General features: G+C 42.8%; 1 protein-coding gene across 5 annotated transcripts in view; it reads right to left on the reverse strand.

Moving 5' to 3' along the window:
• Positions 1 to 8,630, reverse strand: part of Rnf212b (ring finger protein 212B) — a 33,651-nt gene extending 25,021 nt beyond the window's left edge. For 2 of the 5 annotated variants that reach the window (XR_005875109.1, XM_040740614.1), the window contains exons 1-4: positions 8,494 to 8,630; positions 6,210 to 6,310; positions 3,094 to 3,146; positions 2,817 to 2,891 (exon numbers count right to left, since the gene is read on the reverse strand). Coding sequence is in view for 4 of the 5 variants with exons in the window: in XM_040740614.1 (XP_040596548.1) it covers positions 2,817 to 2,891; positions 3,094 to 3,146; positions 6,210 to 6,309 (228 nt within the window). In the remaining variant the exon portion in view is untranslated. The remainder of the gene's footprint in view (positions 1 to 2,816; positions 2,892 to 3,093; positions 3,147 to 6,209; positions 6,311 to 8,493) is intronic. The other 3 variants (XM_040740612.1, XM_040740611.1, XM_040740613.1) reach the window with 2 other exon arrangements.
• Between the last annotated feature and the right edge of the window lie 10,470 nt (positions 8,631 to 19,100).

The raw sequence follows: 19,100 nt of genomic DNA on the forward strand, positions 1-19,100 counted from the left end.
GCAACAGTCCATTTGTTCATTTATGGACAATGTTTTGGATGTCCATTCCATATTAGAAACTATCAAAAAGAACAGCACACAAAACTGACCAAATCTCTGTACTCCTAGAGCTGTATTTCAGTGCAGGATTTAGACAATACACAAATATACAAGACAATGGTACAGACAGGAGCTATGATGAGAAATAACACAAGAATCAGAGGGTGCTGGAGCTGATTGTAAGATGCTAGGGAAGATACTTCTGAACAAAGACATTTTAAGCAGAAATTGAATGACACAGTTTAAGGGTAGTTATCATCTCAGTTATTCAACTTCACATTGGAAAATACATTTCCAGACTGCTGACTTCACCAAACTGATCCTTAGCTAAAGTGATGATTAACTGACCCTTTCTATTTATTTTACTTGATTATTTGACCATGTATAATTGGTCCCATGATTAGGCAGGTTAAGATTCAGACTACATATAATTTCTTAACTGATCATTAACTATGGGTTTAAATATTAACCAAAGGTCTGCTCTTTCTCTTGTTCATGTGACCTCTTTTACATTTCTCCTTGAGTCTCAGCTGGATTTTATTTACTCACAACATTAAATGTAGTATCTCAAATATAATGGCTCATCCAAGTGACTAAGACAGCATACAGCTAAAGCTTTAGTTCTGTTTACTGTACTTCCAGAGTTGACACTGGGGACTGGGGAAACACTGCTGATAACTTCCATGTTTAGAAAAGGTGTACTCAAGCTGGTTGTGGTGGGACTTGCCTGTGATCCTAACACTTGGGAAATGGAGAAAGAACATGAGTTCAAGGTCATCCTTGGCTATCTAGGAAGTTCAAAGTCAGCCTGGGCTACAATGAGGCCTGTCTCAAAAAAAAATAGTACTATCTTAAGAATAAGAACTGCTACTGATAGACAGCTTGCCTGATATGTGTGGGACCCTGGGCTCAACTCCCAGCAACACACAACACAAAAGAATAAGAAAAAAATGCTTAAAGCTAAGTGTGGTTTTTGGTACATGCCTGTAATCCCAACATTCAAGAGGTAGAGGCAAGAGGATTATGCATTCAAGGCTAGCCTAGTCTACAAAGTGAGACTCTTCCTTTAAAAAAAAAAAAGGAATTTGCTGGCACTGTAACTCAGTTGGTAGAGTGTATAAGACCCTGGGTTCCACTCCCAGCACATGTTGAGTCTAGAGTGGTAGAACATTTGTATTCTCAGCATTCAGGTAGAGGAAGGAGGGTCAGAAACATAAGGTCATCCGCATCTACCTAATAAGTTCTGAAACACAAGAGATACTGTTTTGGGGCTATAGAGAGATGGCTCAGTAGGAAAGGCACTTGCCACCAAATCTGAGGACAGGACTTTGATCCCTAGCACCCATGTAGTGGAACGAGAGTGGAGAACTGACTCCTGCAAGTTGTCCCACATTCTTGTTGTAGTATTAAATTGCCGCTCTCCTAACATCCCCCCCCCACCACACACTGAGGGGTCTCCTCATTAAAGGCAACAAGCAAATAAACCAGACAATGATGGAGTATTTGACAAGCATGCAGAAGGTCTGGTGTCTAATAACCAGCACAATAACAAAAGGAAATAGTCTTAAATTACATATTTATTGTGTGTCACACACACATGTGCATGTAAGCACTCAGGGGTAAGAGAACAACTTTTGTGAGGCAGGTTTAACTTTCCATCATGAGTGTTCCAGAGATTGAACTCAGACTGTCGGACTGGCAGCAGGTGCCTTTACCATTTCTCCAGCCTCATAAAGACTGAATAAGCAGGCCAACAGAGGTATCCCATATGCTAAAAAATTCATCTCAGCAGAGAACTAGAGAGTAGAAACTTAAAGCAAAGTCTTCACAACTTGGGAACTCTCTCAAATAATTATACTGCCTTCTTTCTAACTTTTGCTGTATTCAACTACTCCTCATCATGTCAATCATTTACCAAGATACAAGGCATCAGGAAAAGACAAACATTTTCTACCATTCAAGCAATTAGTTGTTAACTCTAAATAAAGTTAAATATTATTGAAAAGGTTACTGAAATATGAAAATGAAGAGTAAGACATCTATATGCAAAAAGTCATAAGTGAAATTAGCAAATCCGTTCTTTGCAGGCCTATACATGCATTTTGTTTGTTTGTTTGTTAGTTTGTTTTTCGAGACAGGGTTTCTCTGTGACTTTGGAGGCTGTCCTGGAACTTGCTCTTGTAGACCAAGCTGGTCTCGAACTCACAGAGATCCATTTGCCTCTGCCTCCCGAGCGCTGGGATTAAAGGTGTGCACCACCAACGCCCGGCTATACATACATTTTTTAAGAAAATGTATCTATTTTCAAAGAAAGATGATAAAGTTCCTGAGGGCATCTTTTAGTCACAGGAACTTGTTATTAGAAGTAGGAACTACAAAGCAAGATTTAACTAGACTGTGGTTTTGACAGCATACCATAGATTCTAGGTTAGTAAAAAGTTAACTGGTAGAGATTTGTATCAGGGAAGAAAATAAAGAGCACAGTTTCTCTCCACTGTGTACAAAGACAGTTTAAAGAGAAATTCTTGCCTGACAGTGGTGGTGCAGACCTTTAATCCCAGCAGAGGCAGAGGCTGGCAGATCTCTGAGTTCCAGGTCAGCCTGGTTCAACAAAGTAAGTTTCAGGATATCCAAGGCTACACTGAAAAAAACTGTCTCAAAGAAAGTGGGGGTCCTTGGAGGGAGTAGTTCTATCTATCCAGTTGCACTCACTACATAGACTAAGGTGGCCTTGAGCTTGCAGCAGTAACAACTTTTCTTCATTTTGGTTATCATACCTGAGAGATGTGACTAAAACACTGCAAAGCTGTCTCTACAGGGCTTTTGAAGAACTTCTTCTCTTGAGGCTTTAACTATAAACAAAGACACACAGTGAGAATACTCACAATAAAATGAAAGAAAACACTGACACTGGAATAAAAGAACTCTATTTTATACAACTGCTATCTTCAAATTTACTTCTTTTTTTGTTTTGTTTTGAGCAGCTCATCATCTATGTCTATCCTACTGGCCAGGGACTGGATGAGGCAGTATGCGATGGGGGTAAGAACTTACATTATCAGAAAGAGCCAGATGCTTGCAACGACTTCCACAAACAGCACATTTTTCTGAGAGAAAAAGGGAAAATATTTGTTCTCAAAGGCAGGAGGTAAGATTTTCCAAAAGTATGTGGTAACTGTCAAGTGGGCTAGCAAGAGAAGAAACAGGTTCTTCATTAAATATTGATTACCACTAAGCTACTAACTTAATCTCTGTTCTCTTTTTTTTGTGTGTGAGGGGTTGAGGCAGGGTTTCTCTGTGGCTTTGGAGGCTCTCCTGGAACTAGCTCTTATACACCAGGCTGGTCTGGAACTCAGAGATCCACCTGCCTCTGCCTCCCAGAGTGCTGGGACTAAAGGTGTGCGCCACCACCGCCCGTAATCTGTTCTCTAAATCACCATTTCCAAACAAAGATGCTAAAGCATGAGGCTCTGCACTGTGCTTATCACCCTGTCTCATTTCCTTTCTTTGCTTTTGAGACAAGGTCTCATAAATGCAGCCCAGGCTGGCCTGGAACCTGTAGCACTGTCTCAGCCTCCTGAATACTGGGACTAGTGACATTTACTGGTAGGATGTTCTGTGCCAACTGAAGTACTGGAATACATTTGCAGGTGTTTTGCGATGAATGTAACAGATCAATGATTTTCACTCTAGGTGACTTTGTAAAAAAGATTTACGTTTTGCCTTCATGTATGCCTGAGTACTGTATGCATGTCTGGTGCCTGAGGAAACTAGAAAAGGTGTCAGATCCTCTGGAACTGGAGTTACAGACACTTATGAGGCACCATGTGGGAGCTGGCAATTGGACCTGGGTCCTCTTCAAGAGCAGCCACTGCTCTTAACCACTGAGCCACCTTTCTAGCCCAGGACTCTTTTTAATCCTTTCTACCTGACATTAGGCACACCCTGGGCATTGTGAGAGGCTGGCTCACGAGTTATCCCACCCAGTTGTCACCTTGCAGTATTCTTAGATCTTGTTCTGAAGCTCTCCTACTCTTCAAATAATGCATCTGAAAGAAGCAAAGTGTAAAATTTCTAGCTTTCCTTATCAAATGCAGTATTAGTAGGTGCTCATGATTAAGATGAATGCCACAGGGTTGGAGATGAGGCTCAGTGATACAGCACTTGTTTACTAAGCATAAAACCCTGGGTTCATCCATTAAAAAAAAAAAAGATAAATGCCATGCCAGGAAAAAGCATTACATGGCTTAATGCTTCAGAGACAATCACTCCAAAGTGAGCTGCTGTCACCATAGTGAAAAGTCTCATTTCATCGGCAGATAACTCAAAAGGGTCATGAGGGTCACACATTGGAAAAGCTCTCCAGAGACTATTTAACCTGGCTGGTCTTTCCTTGGGGAATAAAGTTGCTTTCCCAGTTTTCCCTCTGTGTTGTTCTCAGTACGAGTGAAAAACATTCTGCTTAAAAGAAAGCCATTTTACAGATCTCTAGAAGCAGCAGGGCAACAGTTCAGGACCTTTGCCCAGTGGACAGAAATTTCTATCCATTTCTACGGCCTGTCTCTTTAGCTTCACCTTTCACCATTTTTGACTTTCTCTGCATAATCTCAACTCTGGGGAAGCATCTGCACTGCAGTTTAATGATGTCACATGTCATCAAACATGCTACTGCTGCAATATTTTTAAAGAAGTGTTTTTATTTTACATACATGAGTGTTTGCCTGCATGTATGGATGAGTGCCACATGTGGTGTGTGCCTACTGCCTGTGGAGGCCAGAAGAGGGCATCAGATCCCCCTACAAGTAGAGTTACAGATGGTTGGTTGTGAGGCACCATGTGGGTGCTGGGAAATAAACCCAGGTCCTCTGCAAGAGCAGCAAGTACTCTTAACCACTGAGACATCTGTCCAGACCCCACCTTTTAAACTTGAATGATCTTTGTGAAACAGCAATCTCCAGGTTATAGTTCAAAACCCTATTGCAGCAGAATGTCTTGTATGTTTTCCTTGATTAAAGCATCCTGTCTGAAGTACGGTAAATTCTCTCTTCTGGAATTTAGATAATGTACAGGGTTTTTGTTACTGGCATTACTCTCAGACAGGATCTGTATGTTGCCCAGACTGGAATTTAACTCCTATGTTCAAGTAACCAACCCTCCTAACTGAGCCTCCCCAGTAGCTATAGTAATATACCACCATGTCAGCTCACCCAGACCTCCTAAGTGTTTTCACTTTAAGAAAACAAAATAGTTAGGATCAGAGGTATAGTTCAGTGATTTTTACAGGGTATTTGCCTAGCATTCCAGGGTCCTGGGTTCATTTCCTGACACGCTCAAACAAAGTTTCCTTTCTTTAAGACAGGGTCTCTCTTTGTAGCTTTGGCTGGCCTGGAACTCCTCATTATGTTAAACCAGGCTGGCCTCAAACTCAAAGATCTGCCTGACTTTGCCTCCTCAATGCTGTGATTAAAAGGCATGTGCCACCATGCTCCACCTGGTCTTCAAGTTTCCTTCTAAAACTTGATAGTTACAAGAAGTTGGTAACCATTTATTCTCTAATTTCCTCGTTTGCAAAATAGTGCTACCAGTAATTACTGTCAATGACTGTGGTGAAGATTACATAGAACTGGTACTAGTAGCTGGGTATGGTGGTGCATACCTGAAAGCCCAGCACTTCAGAGGCTGACACAGGAAGACTGTGAATTCAGGACAGTCAAGGCTATATAGTAAGGTCCTGCCTCAAAAACAACAACTAAAAATATGTTTATTGAAAATAAACACTTATTTTTGAATTATATGGGAACTTGGGATGTAGTTCCCTGATAGAGCATTTGCCTAGTATGTGCAAATCCTAGGATCTATACTCAGCACTGCCAACTAAAGAAATAAATAGGAAATTGCTTATTAAACTCCAAGATAGCGACATCATTTTTCACCCATTGTAACTTTTCCTGACACAACTCAAAACACTGAAGAGTTAACACATTTGCTAAATCCCTTAGCTTTACTCTTTTATGAATAGACTCCTTTAATTTCCAAAATGGACAGCCACTTTTAGTATCTGCATTATCACTGATGCCTACCAAGTGATTTTTATTCTGCATCACACAGAGAAATGGCTACTCCTTATATCTAAGTTAAAAAGCATTTGGGGATAACTTGAAGTCACTCACCCACAGTCATACATTTTTTACAGAAAATATGGCCACAGCTGGTGACAAAGAACTGGGCCCCATCCTTTCGGAAACACTGGTTGCAATGAAACCAATCCATTCTGGAGCAGAGAAAGAGAAAGAAAAATGTGTAGTGTAACATAATTAAAGCTGTTCCAAAACTGACATAACACCATTTGCTTAACTCTTGAGTTTAATGATGTAGGAACAAAGCTGTGGGCATTCCATTTATCTGTACATACAACATGAGGGAAAAAGTCACCATATTACATTCACTATATGCCACGGTGCATTCAAGTGCATGTGTGTTTGTGTGTGTAAAAACAGTAGAAAAGTCACAGGAAGACAGAAACTAGGCTTTTCATTTCTTGAGTAGTTAAGGTTTATTTGTATTTATGTGTTTGCCTTTACTCTCACTTTTGTTCTCTAAATTTTTCAGATGAACTCATGTTCCATTTGTAACTAGAAAAACATTTTAAAAAGTTAAAACATGCCCCCATATTTGTGTGGTGCTATGACATTAAACAAATACTGTACTACTGAGCCCACATCTTTACTAAGTTTCCTGTAACAGGGCAGAGAAAGGAGCTAACAAAGGGGAGTGGATCAGAAAGACCATGTATTAGTCTCTTGGACACATTTTACATAAGGGAAACAGTTGAGTGATGATAGTCTCGGCTTACACACACCTACCACTCCACAGAAACCCGGTCACAGGTCTGGAAGGTGTAAAATCATGCTTTGACCAGGCTCATCTTTTTTTCTTTTCACAAGATATACATTAATTATAACTAATGAACTTGTCCAAAGTTCCATCTTTACTGACAATCTTGGGATTCGAACCCAAGTCTCCTGGTTCTGTGGAACACTCATGTTCCTACATTAAAGAGCCCTTGGGTTTCCATGGTAATCATAATTTGTATGGTATGAATCTTTTTTTTTCTGACAACAGCAATTTTTGTTTTGTTTTTCAAGACAGAGTTTCTCTGTGTAGCCCTGGCTGTCGCTGAACTCACTTTACAGACTAGGCAGTGGAACATATATTTTTTTATTTTTTGGCTTTTCAGAGACAGGGTTTCCCTGTAGACCAGGCTGGCCTTGAACTTACAGAGTTGTGCCTCCCGAGTATTAGAATTAAGGGCCACCCAGCCGTAGGACTTCTTTTTAATGAAGAAACTGACATTTGAAAACTAAAGCAGTGAGCTATAAAGAACAAAATACATTGAATATGAATATGCTATTTAGTAATCTTTATTAATTTCATCCTCTAAGTTGGAAAAATAAAACAAGTTACTATTTCCCCACTACAATCCTTTTGTATCAACAATTCTTCATTTTTAGAGTTCCAGTTTATGTAGATGCTTACTAAAGTGAATGGAGGGTGCTTTGCATCTTAAAAATTCTGCCACTTACCCAGGGAGGTGATACACACCTTTAGCTCCAGAACTCAGGAGGCAGAAGCAAGTGGATCTCTGTGAGTTCAAGGTCAATTATATAGTGAGACCCTATCTCAAAAACAAAACAAAAAAAGCCCACTACTTAAAACTTATGATCTAGCCAGGCGTTGGGAGCGCATACCTTTAATCCCAGCACTTGGGAGGCAGAGGCAGGCAGATCTCTGTGAGTTCGAGGCCAGCCTGGTCTACAGAGTGAGTTCCAGGACAGCCTCCAAAGCCACAGAGAAACCCTGTCTCAAAAAAACAAAAAAAAAATATGATGGAAATTTTTTTAAATTACTGAGGGCAGGTGATTTGGCTGGTCACGTGAGTTTGATGCCTGAGACCCACAGGTAGAACAGACTCCTTCCGTCCTCCACAGGTCATTCAGATGACACGCCCCCACCTACCACACAAATAAATGTAAAACTTACTAAACAGTAGGTGAGGTGGCGCACGCCTTAATCCCAGCACTCACGAGGCAGAGGCAGGAGGATCTCTGTGAGTTCGAGGCCAGCCTGGTCTACAGACAACCTGGACAACAGGGGTTAAGGAGTGAGAGCCTGTCTTTTTTTGTTTTTTGAGCCGGGGTTTCTCTGTGTAACAGCCCTGGCCGTCCTGGACCTCACAGAGACCCGCCTGCCTCTGCCTCCCGAATTAAAGGCGTGCGTCACCACCGCCCGACCGAGAAAAAGCGGGAAAGCCGACTAAACCGCGCCCACAGCACGGGGCCCGGGTTCCAGCCGCGCCTTCGCGGGAGTCGCAAGCGGCCCTGACTGGCTGAGGCAGCGGCCCGCGCGGCGGCGGCGGCGGGCTCCCGCTCGACGCTCTCTGGAGCGCGTCCCTACCAGCTCGGGATCCCGCGCTTCGGCTCTCAGACCATCCGGTTCCCTCACGAGGCGCGGGAAACGGCGGGAAAGCAGACAGCCGGCGCGGCCTCCGGGCACGAGGCTGCCAACCACGCCCGCGCCCGCCAGACCCAACCAGCGCGCGACGTGGGCGGGGCGCTGAGCCTCCTGCGCAGCCGCAGAAGCGTCCGCGCCGGCTCCCCGGACAGGTGGGTCCTACGGTGGCCTGAGAAGCCAAGGAGGGCTTCGAAGGAGTCCCGCGTGTCTGCGGAAGCTGAGCGGTGAAAGTGAACATGTCCCAACAAACGACCCCAAAACAAAAGAGAACGGGGTCGCAAAGCCGTAGAAGCTTTGACGTGATCTAAACTGAAATTAAGATAGTAGGCTCTTTAAAAGTACAGCACAAATCGGAACAGCTAAGGAGTTACATGGATAAAAGCCGATTGGCTATAAACGCCTAACAAACAGATCTCCAGAAAAGAGCTTTTTTATGGTTGAATCATTGAACCCAGCCTCGTGGCAGCATGCCTGTGACTCCTGCACCTGGGAGGGTGAGGCAGGAAGAGCGAGAGCTCGGGTCATCCTCAGCGGCATGCCTAGTTCCAGCCTAGACACTCAGGGCCCTACCCGAAAAAGAAAAGAAAAAGCGAGTGGGAGAAAGACGGAGATGGGAAGAGAAGTAAAAACAAAAGGGAAGCGAATAAACTTTTCTACTGTACCAGTTGTCAGGTTTTTGTTTTGTCTAGATAACAAGTTTCAGGATATCCTTGGCTACAGCAAAACCCTCTCTCAAAAAAAAAAAATTAAAGAAAAAACAAACAAACCCAACCAAACAAGAATATCCTGGAAAAAAATTTCAATGTCCTATGTGGTGGGAAATTAGCCACACTTAAATGTTAAAATATAGAGCACCTGTAATTTTAGAAACCTGTTATTGGTACCTACCAATGAACATACAGACGCGTGCCTTTAATCCCAGCACTGAGGGCTTGGGGTGGGGAACAGACCAATCAGTTCGAGACCAGCCTGGTCAACACAGTGAGTTCCTGGACAGCCAGGGCTACACGGAAAGCCGAGGAACAGGACTAAGAACATTTGAAAAATTTCAGTTAGGATTTAGGAGGGAATTATGGTAGAAAGGGAAGCTGAAATTTTTAATAAACTGATAAAAGACACTGGACAGTCATTTGGAAATATTTTAAATTGGGCCCATTGGTCGTGGCAGCTCACAGCTTCAACGTCAACACTTGGGAAGTTGAGAGCATTGTGAGTTTGAGGCAAGTCTGGGACACATAGTGAAAGACCCCTACCCAGGACCCCCTAGGAAAAGAAAAGCAAGGCCAGGCCGTTGCCTAATGAAAGAAACCCAGACCAGGTGCCTCGCCCAGCTGGCAGGATGTCAAACAGGATCTGTGGTCACCAGAGCAGTCATGGGACCCGGATAATAATTGCTGAAGCGTGCCAGGGTCTTTTATGTGGCAATACCAGGACACCTAGTCCTTGGCAACTACCCCTGCCCCCAGTTGTGTCTATGATCACCATAGTAGTCATGGGACCCAGATAATAATTGCTGAAGTCTGCCGGGGTCTTTCATGAAGTAATACCAGGAAACTTAGTCCGTGGGAACTACCCCTGCCCCCAAGATGAGCCAATGAAATGCCTGTTACTTATGTAACCATTAAAACTCTATAAATATTGTGCTCCCTGCAAGCCTGGGATGCTCTGCACCCGAGTTGCAGTAGCATCCGCGGGCGCCTGTGTACTCAATAAATCACCTCTTGCATTTGCAGCCAGTGGTCTGGCCCCGGTTCTTGGGCAGAGGGTTCGGTTCAGTACCCGGTGCTTTGATGCCGAGGTCTTTCAATAGTAAATTCCAGGCTGGCCTGGACTACAGTGTAAAACCCTTTGTTTAAAAAAAAGGTGTATTTCTATCTTATTTTTGTTTTCTTTCTCTCTTTCCTTCTTTTTTCAAATAGGGTCTCTCTACATGGTCCTGGCTGTCTGGAACTCATTATGTAGAACAGGACAAAGATCTACCTGCCTTTGCCTCCCAAGTGCTGGGGTTAAAGCCTGTACCACCATGCCTGGTTTAAGTATATTCTTATGTTGTTTGTCAGGATAAATTTTAAATTGTTCAGAAATGTAAGTGTGAAGATGAAACATAATTATAACCTAGGAAAAGGGGAAGTATTCATATTAAGTAAAAATCTAAAGGAAATACAAAATTGATCTATTCGACTATGAAAACCCCTTTTAGGATTGGGGATAGAGCTGGTGGGGTTGCATCTACTTAGCATTCCTGAGACCCCCCCAATTCAGTGTCTGATCTCCAGTGCTCTCCAAAAGTTTTGAAATTTTATTTATTTTATTTATGTGTGCCTGCTTCCCTGTGTTTTTGGGTACCTCTGGGGGCCAGTAGAGGGTGCTGGGTCCCCTGGAGCTGGAATTGCAGGCGGCTGTGAGCTACCACCAATGTAGGTGCTGGGAACTGAGTGACCTCTTCAGCCTTCTGCTCAAAAAAAAATTGTTATGTTGTTATATTTGTGTTTTGTTTTGTTTTTTTTTATCAGAAACAAGCTAGTTCCACATGTTAATCCCAGTTCCTTTTCCCTCCCCTCCTTCCCTGTCCCCCATGGCCCTCCCATCCCATCCCCTCCCTGCTCCCCAGGGAGGGTGAGGCCTTCCATGGGGGATCTTCAAAGTCTATCATTATTTGGAGCAGGTCCTAGGCCCTACCCCATGTGTCTAGGCTGAGATTGTATCCCTTTATGTGGAGAGGACTCCCAAAATCCATTCATACACCAGAGACAAACACTGATCCACTACCAGAGGCCTCATAGATTACCTAGGCCTCCTCACTGACATCCACGTTCAGGGGGTCTGGATCAGTCCTATGTTGGTTTCCCAGCTATCAGTCTGGGGTCCCTGCTCAAAAATTTAAAAAAATCTCCTTGAAGAAGCATACATAAAGGGGGGAGGATCACTATAGATAAATTTTACAATTAAGTGACATAATAAAGGGTTAATACCTTTAAAATACAAAGAACTTTTTTAAAAATGTCAATAACTTCATAAAACTTGAATAAAATACATGAATGGTTAGTTCCTAGAAGAAATAAAAATGACCTTCAAGGGATGGAAATATAGCTCAGTGTTAGATCATTTGTTTCGCAGCCATGAACTCTGGGCTCAAGTCACAGTGCTGCAGAAACAAAACTACACACCCTTTGAATGGTGTAAATTATTTTATTTATCATGACTGCTGTTATTAGTGTGGCTGCCAAGGCCTGAGGAACCTGGCTTGGAAGACACCAGCACCTCGTAGTGGCAAGTGTGATTTCAGGGCTCCGGAAGAAAAATGGTGATTGTCACAGGCCCTGGGTGCAGGGAAAGACCCAGAAGTCACAAGGAAGCTCAAATTCCCAGGCACAACAGCTGTTTTTGCTGAATTGCAATTGGAGCCAGAACCCATGGGAAGATACTGGGGTTTCCCCCCACCTTCTTCCTTCCATTTCCCCATCTTCACAGCAACATGGAGGGAGGGTATGGAAAGGCAGCCTTTTGCGAACACCTTACACCCTCGGTTCCTCTTTCGCTGAATTTGACAGCTCTCTCTCTCTCTCTCTCTCTCTCTCTCTCTCTCTCTCTCTCTCTCTCTCTCTCTCTCTCTCTCTCTCTCTCTCTCTCTCTCTGTTAGGCCCGTTTTACACTTCATTTGAACACACACACCTAGTCAATCTGAACCTACTGGGCTCTGTATTGTATATCCACACAAGAGGGCCTACAATATCTGGACAGACACTCACTGGATCACTCTTTGTAACGAGAAAAAGAGAACCTGGAGAGTCCAGTCCAGCCAGAGTCTAACTCTCAGCTGGCTCCTGGCTGTGGCAGGCACCCAGTTCCCAGACACTGTTTGGAAAAGGAACACAGTTCTTGAAATTCACCACAGGACGAACTGGAGACCTGCCACCAGCAGGGAAATCTTGAGTTCCCATTGCTGCTGCTCCAAGCAGCTGCTTTCTGTCAGGGAATCTGTCCTGGGGAGAGGGAGGAACTCAGAGGATGAGTTCATGACCCTCATGGTAGAGAGCACTGTCACAGACAGGTAAGTATGATGCCGGAGCAGTAGCTAAGAGCTTACATCTGATTCACAAGCATGAAGCAGAGAGAGAGAGAGAGAGAGAGAGAGAGAGAGAGAGAGAGAGAGAGAGAGAGAGAGAGAGAGAGAGAGAAAGACTGGCCCCAGTGTAGGGTCATTTGAAACCTCAAAGCCACAACCAGTGGCACACCTCCAATAAGGCCACACCTTCTAATCCTTCCCAAAATAGTCCACTAATCAGGGACCAAGAATTCAAATATATAAGCCTATGAGGGTCATTCTAATTCAAATCACCGCAAATGACTTCTCTATTTGGCATCCTGTTGCTACCAAGGGTCTCAATTTCTACTTTCCTGTTCAAATTGTTACTCTTATGTGGCAAATAAAAGTTCACTTTGTCTGCCTATTTTTTTCCTGGAGAGAGGGCAAGAGAAGAACTCCAGATAAGATAGCAATCATCTCTCCCTGCAGTGAAAAGGGCCATATCTAGGAAACTTACATGTATACATGTGCATATGTATAAACCAGCAATTCCATTCCTAGAGTTCTGTTCCAAAGGTACTGGCAAAAATATGCCCTAGCATATTAGTCAAGTTATTCCTTTCATTTTAGGAACATCAGTTTTGTGAGAATTCTGAGTGTTTGTGAGAAAACTCCAAGAAAACAATACAAGAGTCTTGTGTCCTCAGTTTCTTCAAAAACACAGAATTTTTCTTGGACTATGCCCCTCCCAGGTACAACAGATGAGTTTGCTTCAATTATTCATTATAACTGGCTATTGTTATTTGTTTATATGCTTCTATATGTGGTTTGCTCTTGCTATTATACACTTTACTCATGGGACTCCACTTAACCCTCAGAGTATAAAGTGTCTGATGCTCTGAATAAAGTTGAATATTGTGTGAGACTTTAGTCTGCCTCATTTACTGACTCCATTCTCCCAGGTCCCACCGTCTCTAGAGCAGTAATTGCAAAAGGCTGACAACAGCCCAGATTTTTATCAGTGACAAATCATAGCTGAATATTATGCAGACATAGAACAAATGAAAAAGCTCTTCATACAAAAATATGGAGTAATTCCTAGAATTCATTTTAAGGGCATGCTGTGAGAGACTTGAGTAAACATCTACTCACCCCAGACATGGAACTGATGACAAGCTAAAGAAATGATTCTATCAAAACCCTTCTTGGTGACATTGATCTCTGGTCTATACACACACACACACACACACACACAGAGAGAGAGAGAGAGAGAGAGAGAGAGAGAGAGAGAGAGAGAGAGAGAGAGAGAGAGAGAGAGAGAGTAAATAAGTACATAAATTCAAACTTTTTACCTTGGAGATATGCTGGCAGACCTTGTTTGGCGATGTGGGTTTTCTTTTTCTGTTTTATTACTTATTATCTCAAAAACTTCAAAAGCAATGATTTTTTAAGTTTTTAAAAATTATTTTTATTTTACTTGCATTGGTGTTTTTCAGGCATATATAACTGTGTGAGAGTGTCAGACTTGTAGTTACTGACAGTTGTGAGCTTCCATGTAAGTGCTGGGAATTGAACCCAGGTCCTCTGGAAGAGCAGTCAGTGCTCTTAACCACTGAGCCATCTCTCCAGCCCCGACAATGATATTTTTATCATGGTTTTGTTTTGTCCTAGAGTTTTAACTTGAGGCTCAGGAGTGCTAAGTTATATCCCTATTTCCCTAGTGCTCTTTTTACACTTTTATTCTGGGACCAGATCTTTATAAGTTTCCAAGGCTGGACTTGAACTAATTTTGTAACCCAGGCTGTCCTTGAATGTGTAATCATCCTGTTTGGCTTTCAGAGTAGCTAAGAGTATAGGCCTTCAACATCAGGGCCAATTCTATCATTTAAAAGATTGGATTTATTGATTTGATTTATGTGTATAAATGTTTTGCCTGCATGTAAGTACATGCACTATGTGTGTACCTGGTGCCTACAGAGATCAGAATAGGGCATCGGATCCCCTGGTACCGGAGTTACAGACAGTTGTGAGCTGCCATGTAGATGCTAGGGATTGAACCCAGGTCCTCTGCAAGACCAACAAATGCTCTTAACCCCTGAGCCATCTTTTCCACCCTTAAGTTTGTTACTGTATGGGTGTTCTTGTGATAGTGTGATATGATGGCGGGGAAGATACACCCGTGGGAAGCAGTTAGGCTGCAAGGAACTCAGTGCCACTAGTCCTTAAGGAAACACAAATCAAAGCCACAAACTATGCCACACTTGTAGAATGGTTGTCACTCTTTAAATGAAAACAATAATTGCCAGGCAAGCTACAGAGAGCCCTGCATGCTGCTGGTGAAGATGGAAAATGATTCGCCTGTTGTGGAGCGCAGTGTGGCTCCTCACAGAGGTAAATGCACATCTACTGTAGGAGCAACCTGAGGCTACTGACCGATAAATAGGTGGACGACGCCATACATTTGTTAGATTCAAGCATCTGTCTGTACTGGCCTGCCTTTGGAGTTCTGATGAGATACACCCTCAGCCGCTGCCACTAAGAGCACCTCCTGTGCCTATTCACTATGACCCCTTTTAAAAGGTCCCTGCCCGCCTCCATCCCTCTCTCTCACTTTCTCTCCCTCTCTCCATCTTTTTCTTTGTCTGTCTGTCTGTCTGTCCGTCTGTCCGTCCGTCTGTGCCTCTCTTTCCTCTTCCCCACTGCCAGAGGCCAGTCTCCCCCACCTCCTCTTTCTCCTTTTTTTTTTTTTTTTTTTTTGGTTTTACGAGACAGGGTTTCTCTGTATTGTTTTGGAGGCTGTCGGTCCAGCCTTGCCTCGAACTCACAGAGATCCGCCTGCCTCTGCCTCCCGAGTGCTGGGATTAAAGGCGTGTGCCACCACCGCCCGGCCCTCTTTCTCCTTTTTATGATCCCTTTCCCTTAGTAAAAACCACTCTGCTTGAACTCTGCCGCATGGCGTCTTTCTCTCTTGAGCCACTTTTAAAATTTTCAACACCACTCATACAATGAAATAACACCCTGGACCACCTCCTGCTTTCCCAGACACCTGTTTGGGAAGAACTGACTTTTTAGAAAGTTGAATCTTGCATCTCATGAACAAAGTACATTTTCCCATGGACTTAGGTTTTCTTCAATTTCTCTTAGTGATACTCTATAGTTTCCACAAATCTTGTCAGAATTGTCTTCCCAAATTTTCTGTTTTATGCCGCTATAAATAGTATTGTAAGTTTTAAATTGCTTCTTGGAGGAAAAAAATATATATGATTTCATATGTTGATTTAATTTTAATCCTACAACTATGTGCAAGACTTCTTTTTACAGAATCATTTGCTTTTCTACCCAGGTGATACTGGCACCTATGAATAAGAGCAGTGTGTGTTTGCCTTCCCTGTCTGGCTTCATCTCTTTCCTTGCCTAGGTCAGGGCTCTGCAGCTGTGCTGTAACCCCAGAACCCTTGACTGCAGTTTTTGGGAGGGAGGGTTGAGACATAGCCCTGGCTGTCCCGGAACTCACTATATAGACCAGGCTCTCCTCAAACTCAGAGAGATCTGTCTGCCTCTGCCTCCCACGTGCTGAGACTAAAGGTCACTATACCCAGCCCCTTGTCAAAATGTTTATCCTAAGCAAAAACATTCATTATTTTTACCACCGAGGATAGTTTGGGCTGTATAAGCCTCACAAATGCCCTTTCAAGGAAATTCCTTTCTATTTCTAACTTATTAAAAAAAACACAAGACTAAGTGGGGTGTGGTGATTGACACCTGCAACCCCAGCACTCAGGAGGCTGAGGCAAAAGGGTTGCCATGAATCTGGTGCCGGCCTGGATTACGTGGTGAGAACCTGTGTCAAAAAGAAAACAGACCAACAACCACAGAAAACAAAACAGGCAAAAAAAAAATCAGGGTTAAACATTGGACTTCTTTCCAAAGATTTATTTTATTTGTGTGTGCAAGGCAAAAGAGGGCATTGGCTCTCCTGGAGCTAGAGTTATAAGCAGGTGCTGGCTGCCTAACAAGGTGCTGGACCAGGTTCCCTGAAAGAACAGTAAGAACACCCACGCACTGAGCCGTCTCTCTAGATGACCACTGAGCCCGACACTGTGCTTTTTAAATGCCTTTGAAAGTGTCTGTGTGTGTGTTAATTTTTTCAGTGTGTTACTGCATGAGAATCATTTGGGAACATTTTCTTTTTCTTCAGTTTTGTGGGAGTATTTGTTAAGGAAGTGGCATGCTCACTCTCCAAACACTTGGAAAGACATCTGTGAAGCTGTCTAGGTCTGGGATTTTCTTTGTGAGAGGCTGGAAGGCTGGGTAGAGGTGGGGAAGTCAGGTTATCTCCGCATCGTGCATGAATCCAGTTCATTGGTATAGAATTTTTCTGTCTTTTTTTTTAAGTAAAGCCTTAAATTTGAATAATGTTAGACTTAAAGCTGTAAATGGTGTGGAGACCTCACCATCTGTAGTATATTTTCTAAGACTGAGAACAAGCTCTGGTGTGTTGCTGTGAACTCGACACGCACTCCATTCAGATTCTAAATTGTCTTTTCTGTTGGTATAATTCAGTATGCCACACTGTGTCTTGTTTTCTGTTGAAAGGGTTAGTTCAATACTATTATTATGATGTTTTTTACTCTTTTGGGTTTTTGTGTCTTTTGGGGGGCCGTCATGCAGCTCCCAAATAACTCACACATGGAATCTTACTGTTGCTTATGAATGCCTGGCCTTAGCTTGGTTTGTTTGTAGCTTGCTTTTCTTAAGTTATCCTGTCTACCTTTTCCCGCTGGGATTTTATCTCTCTTACTTCTGTATATCTTGCTTTTCTTCTACGCTGTGGCTGGCCGGGTGCCTGGACCCTGACGTCCCCCTCTCATTGTTCTCTCCTAGCTTGCTGTTTCTTCCTTGCTTCTCCTTCTACTTATTCTCTCTGCCCACCAGCCCCGCCTGTCCATTCTCCTGCCTTGCTATTGACCGTTCAGCTCTTTATTAGACCATCAGGTGTTTTAGACAGGCAAAGAATCACAGCCTCACCAAGATAAACAAATACAGCACAAACAAAAGTCACACACCTTAAAGTAATATTCCCCAACATTCCTTCCTCCCTTCCTCCTTCCTTCCTTCCTTTCACTTCCTCTCTCTCTCACACCCTCCTTCCCTCCATTCTTCCCTCCCTCCTCCCCTCCTCCTCTTCCTCCTCTGTTTTCTGGTACCATTTTGGAGCACAGTGGCACATACCTGTAATCTCAGCTATTTATTTTGTTGCTCAAGTCAAGCCAACTTTGATCATCAGAACACTTTCAAGTTGACACATATCTCTTTGAAACCTAGACTCATCATACGCGTCCTCGTCTTAGTAGCAGAATCAACCTTTTCTTCAGAGAACTATGGCTGCTTTCTTCCAGAGAGTGACCTTTTAAAGCCCAAACCTGGGCTTAGTGCTACAACGGTATCATGTGTCTAGGTACATCCAAGGGGTAGCACCAAATAGCATGCATAAATACATTAACCCATGTATACATATGTTTACATCTGTGTAGCAGGAAGCTAAACAAGGCTCACAGTGTCTCAGATCCTAACCTTGTACCACTGGGTTCATTTTACCTTCCTTCATGCTTATGTAGCCTCTCTTCCGGACAGTGAGAAGCTTGGATCCAAAGGTCATCTATACATTTACTTATTTACTCAGTTCTGGTATACATGTAGAACAGTTTCTGAAAGAAAGATTAACTCATTCCCATGAGAAACAAAGTTACCAGCTGGTGTTTATTTAGAGCAGATGGGTTTTGTTTTGTTTTGTTTTTGTTTATTTTGAGACAGGGTTTCTCTGTGTTGCTTTGTAGACCAGGCTGGTCTTGAACTCACAGAGATTTGCCTGCCTCTGCCTCCAGAGTGCTGAGATTAAAGGTGTGTGCCGCTGCTGCCGCCACCACCTGGCTGATGTGTTTTTTTTTTATAAGAAAAAAATTGGTTAGGGACCAGGTATTAATTAATACTAAAGAAGTACTGTTAATTTTGTTAGATACAATAGTAGCCTTATATAAAGAAATGCCAGGGCTGAAGAATTCAGTGTCTAAAAGTACATATTCTCTTGCAGAGGACCAGAGTTCATATACATAAACCCACACAGAGATGCACACACATACACCTAATTAAAATAATAAATCTTAAAAAGAAAAAAAACAGAGCCTGTGGATCCAAGACAAGAGTTCTACTATAAGTTATATCCCTGCCCCAAATTTTATTTTTTTAAAACAATATCTTTTGAATTACATCCTATTTAGAATGTGTGTATGCTTGATCATATTCTGCTAGTTTATTAACTTCTATTTATCCCTTAAGATTTGGCTAGGAAATCACCTTCTCCAGATGCCTCTAAGTTGCTATCAATGTAAAAACACAGCTCTCACCTCAAAAAGAAGAGATGGTTTATTCTGGAGGTAAATTTGGGTGACCATAGCCCAGAACACATTTTGCTGGGTTATCCTGGTTTGGTGGTTTGAATAAGAATGGCCCACATGAGTTCATA

This window comes from Mesocricetus auratus, unplaced genomic scaffold (genome assembly GCF_017639785.1).
Source record: "Mesocricetus auratus isolate SY011 unplaced genomic scaffold, BCM_Maur_2.0 Super-Scaffold_100707, whole genome shotgun sequence".
In the NCBI taxonomy this organism is placed as follows: domain Eukaryota; kingdom Metazoa; phylum Chordata; class Mammalia; order Rodentia; family Cricetidae; genus Mesocricetus; species Mesocricetus auratus.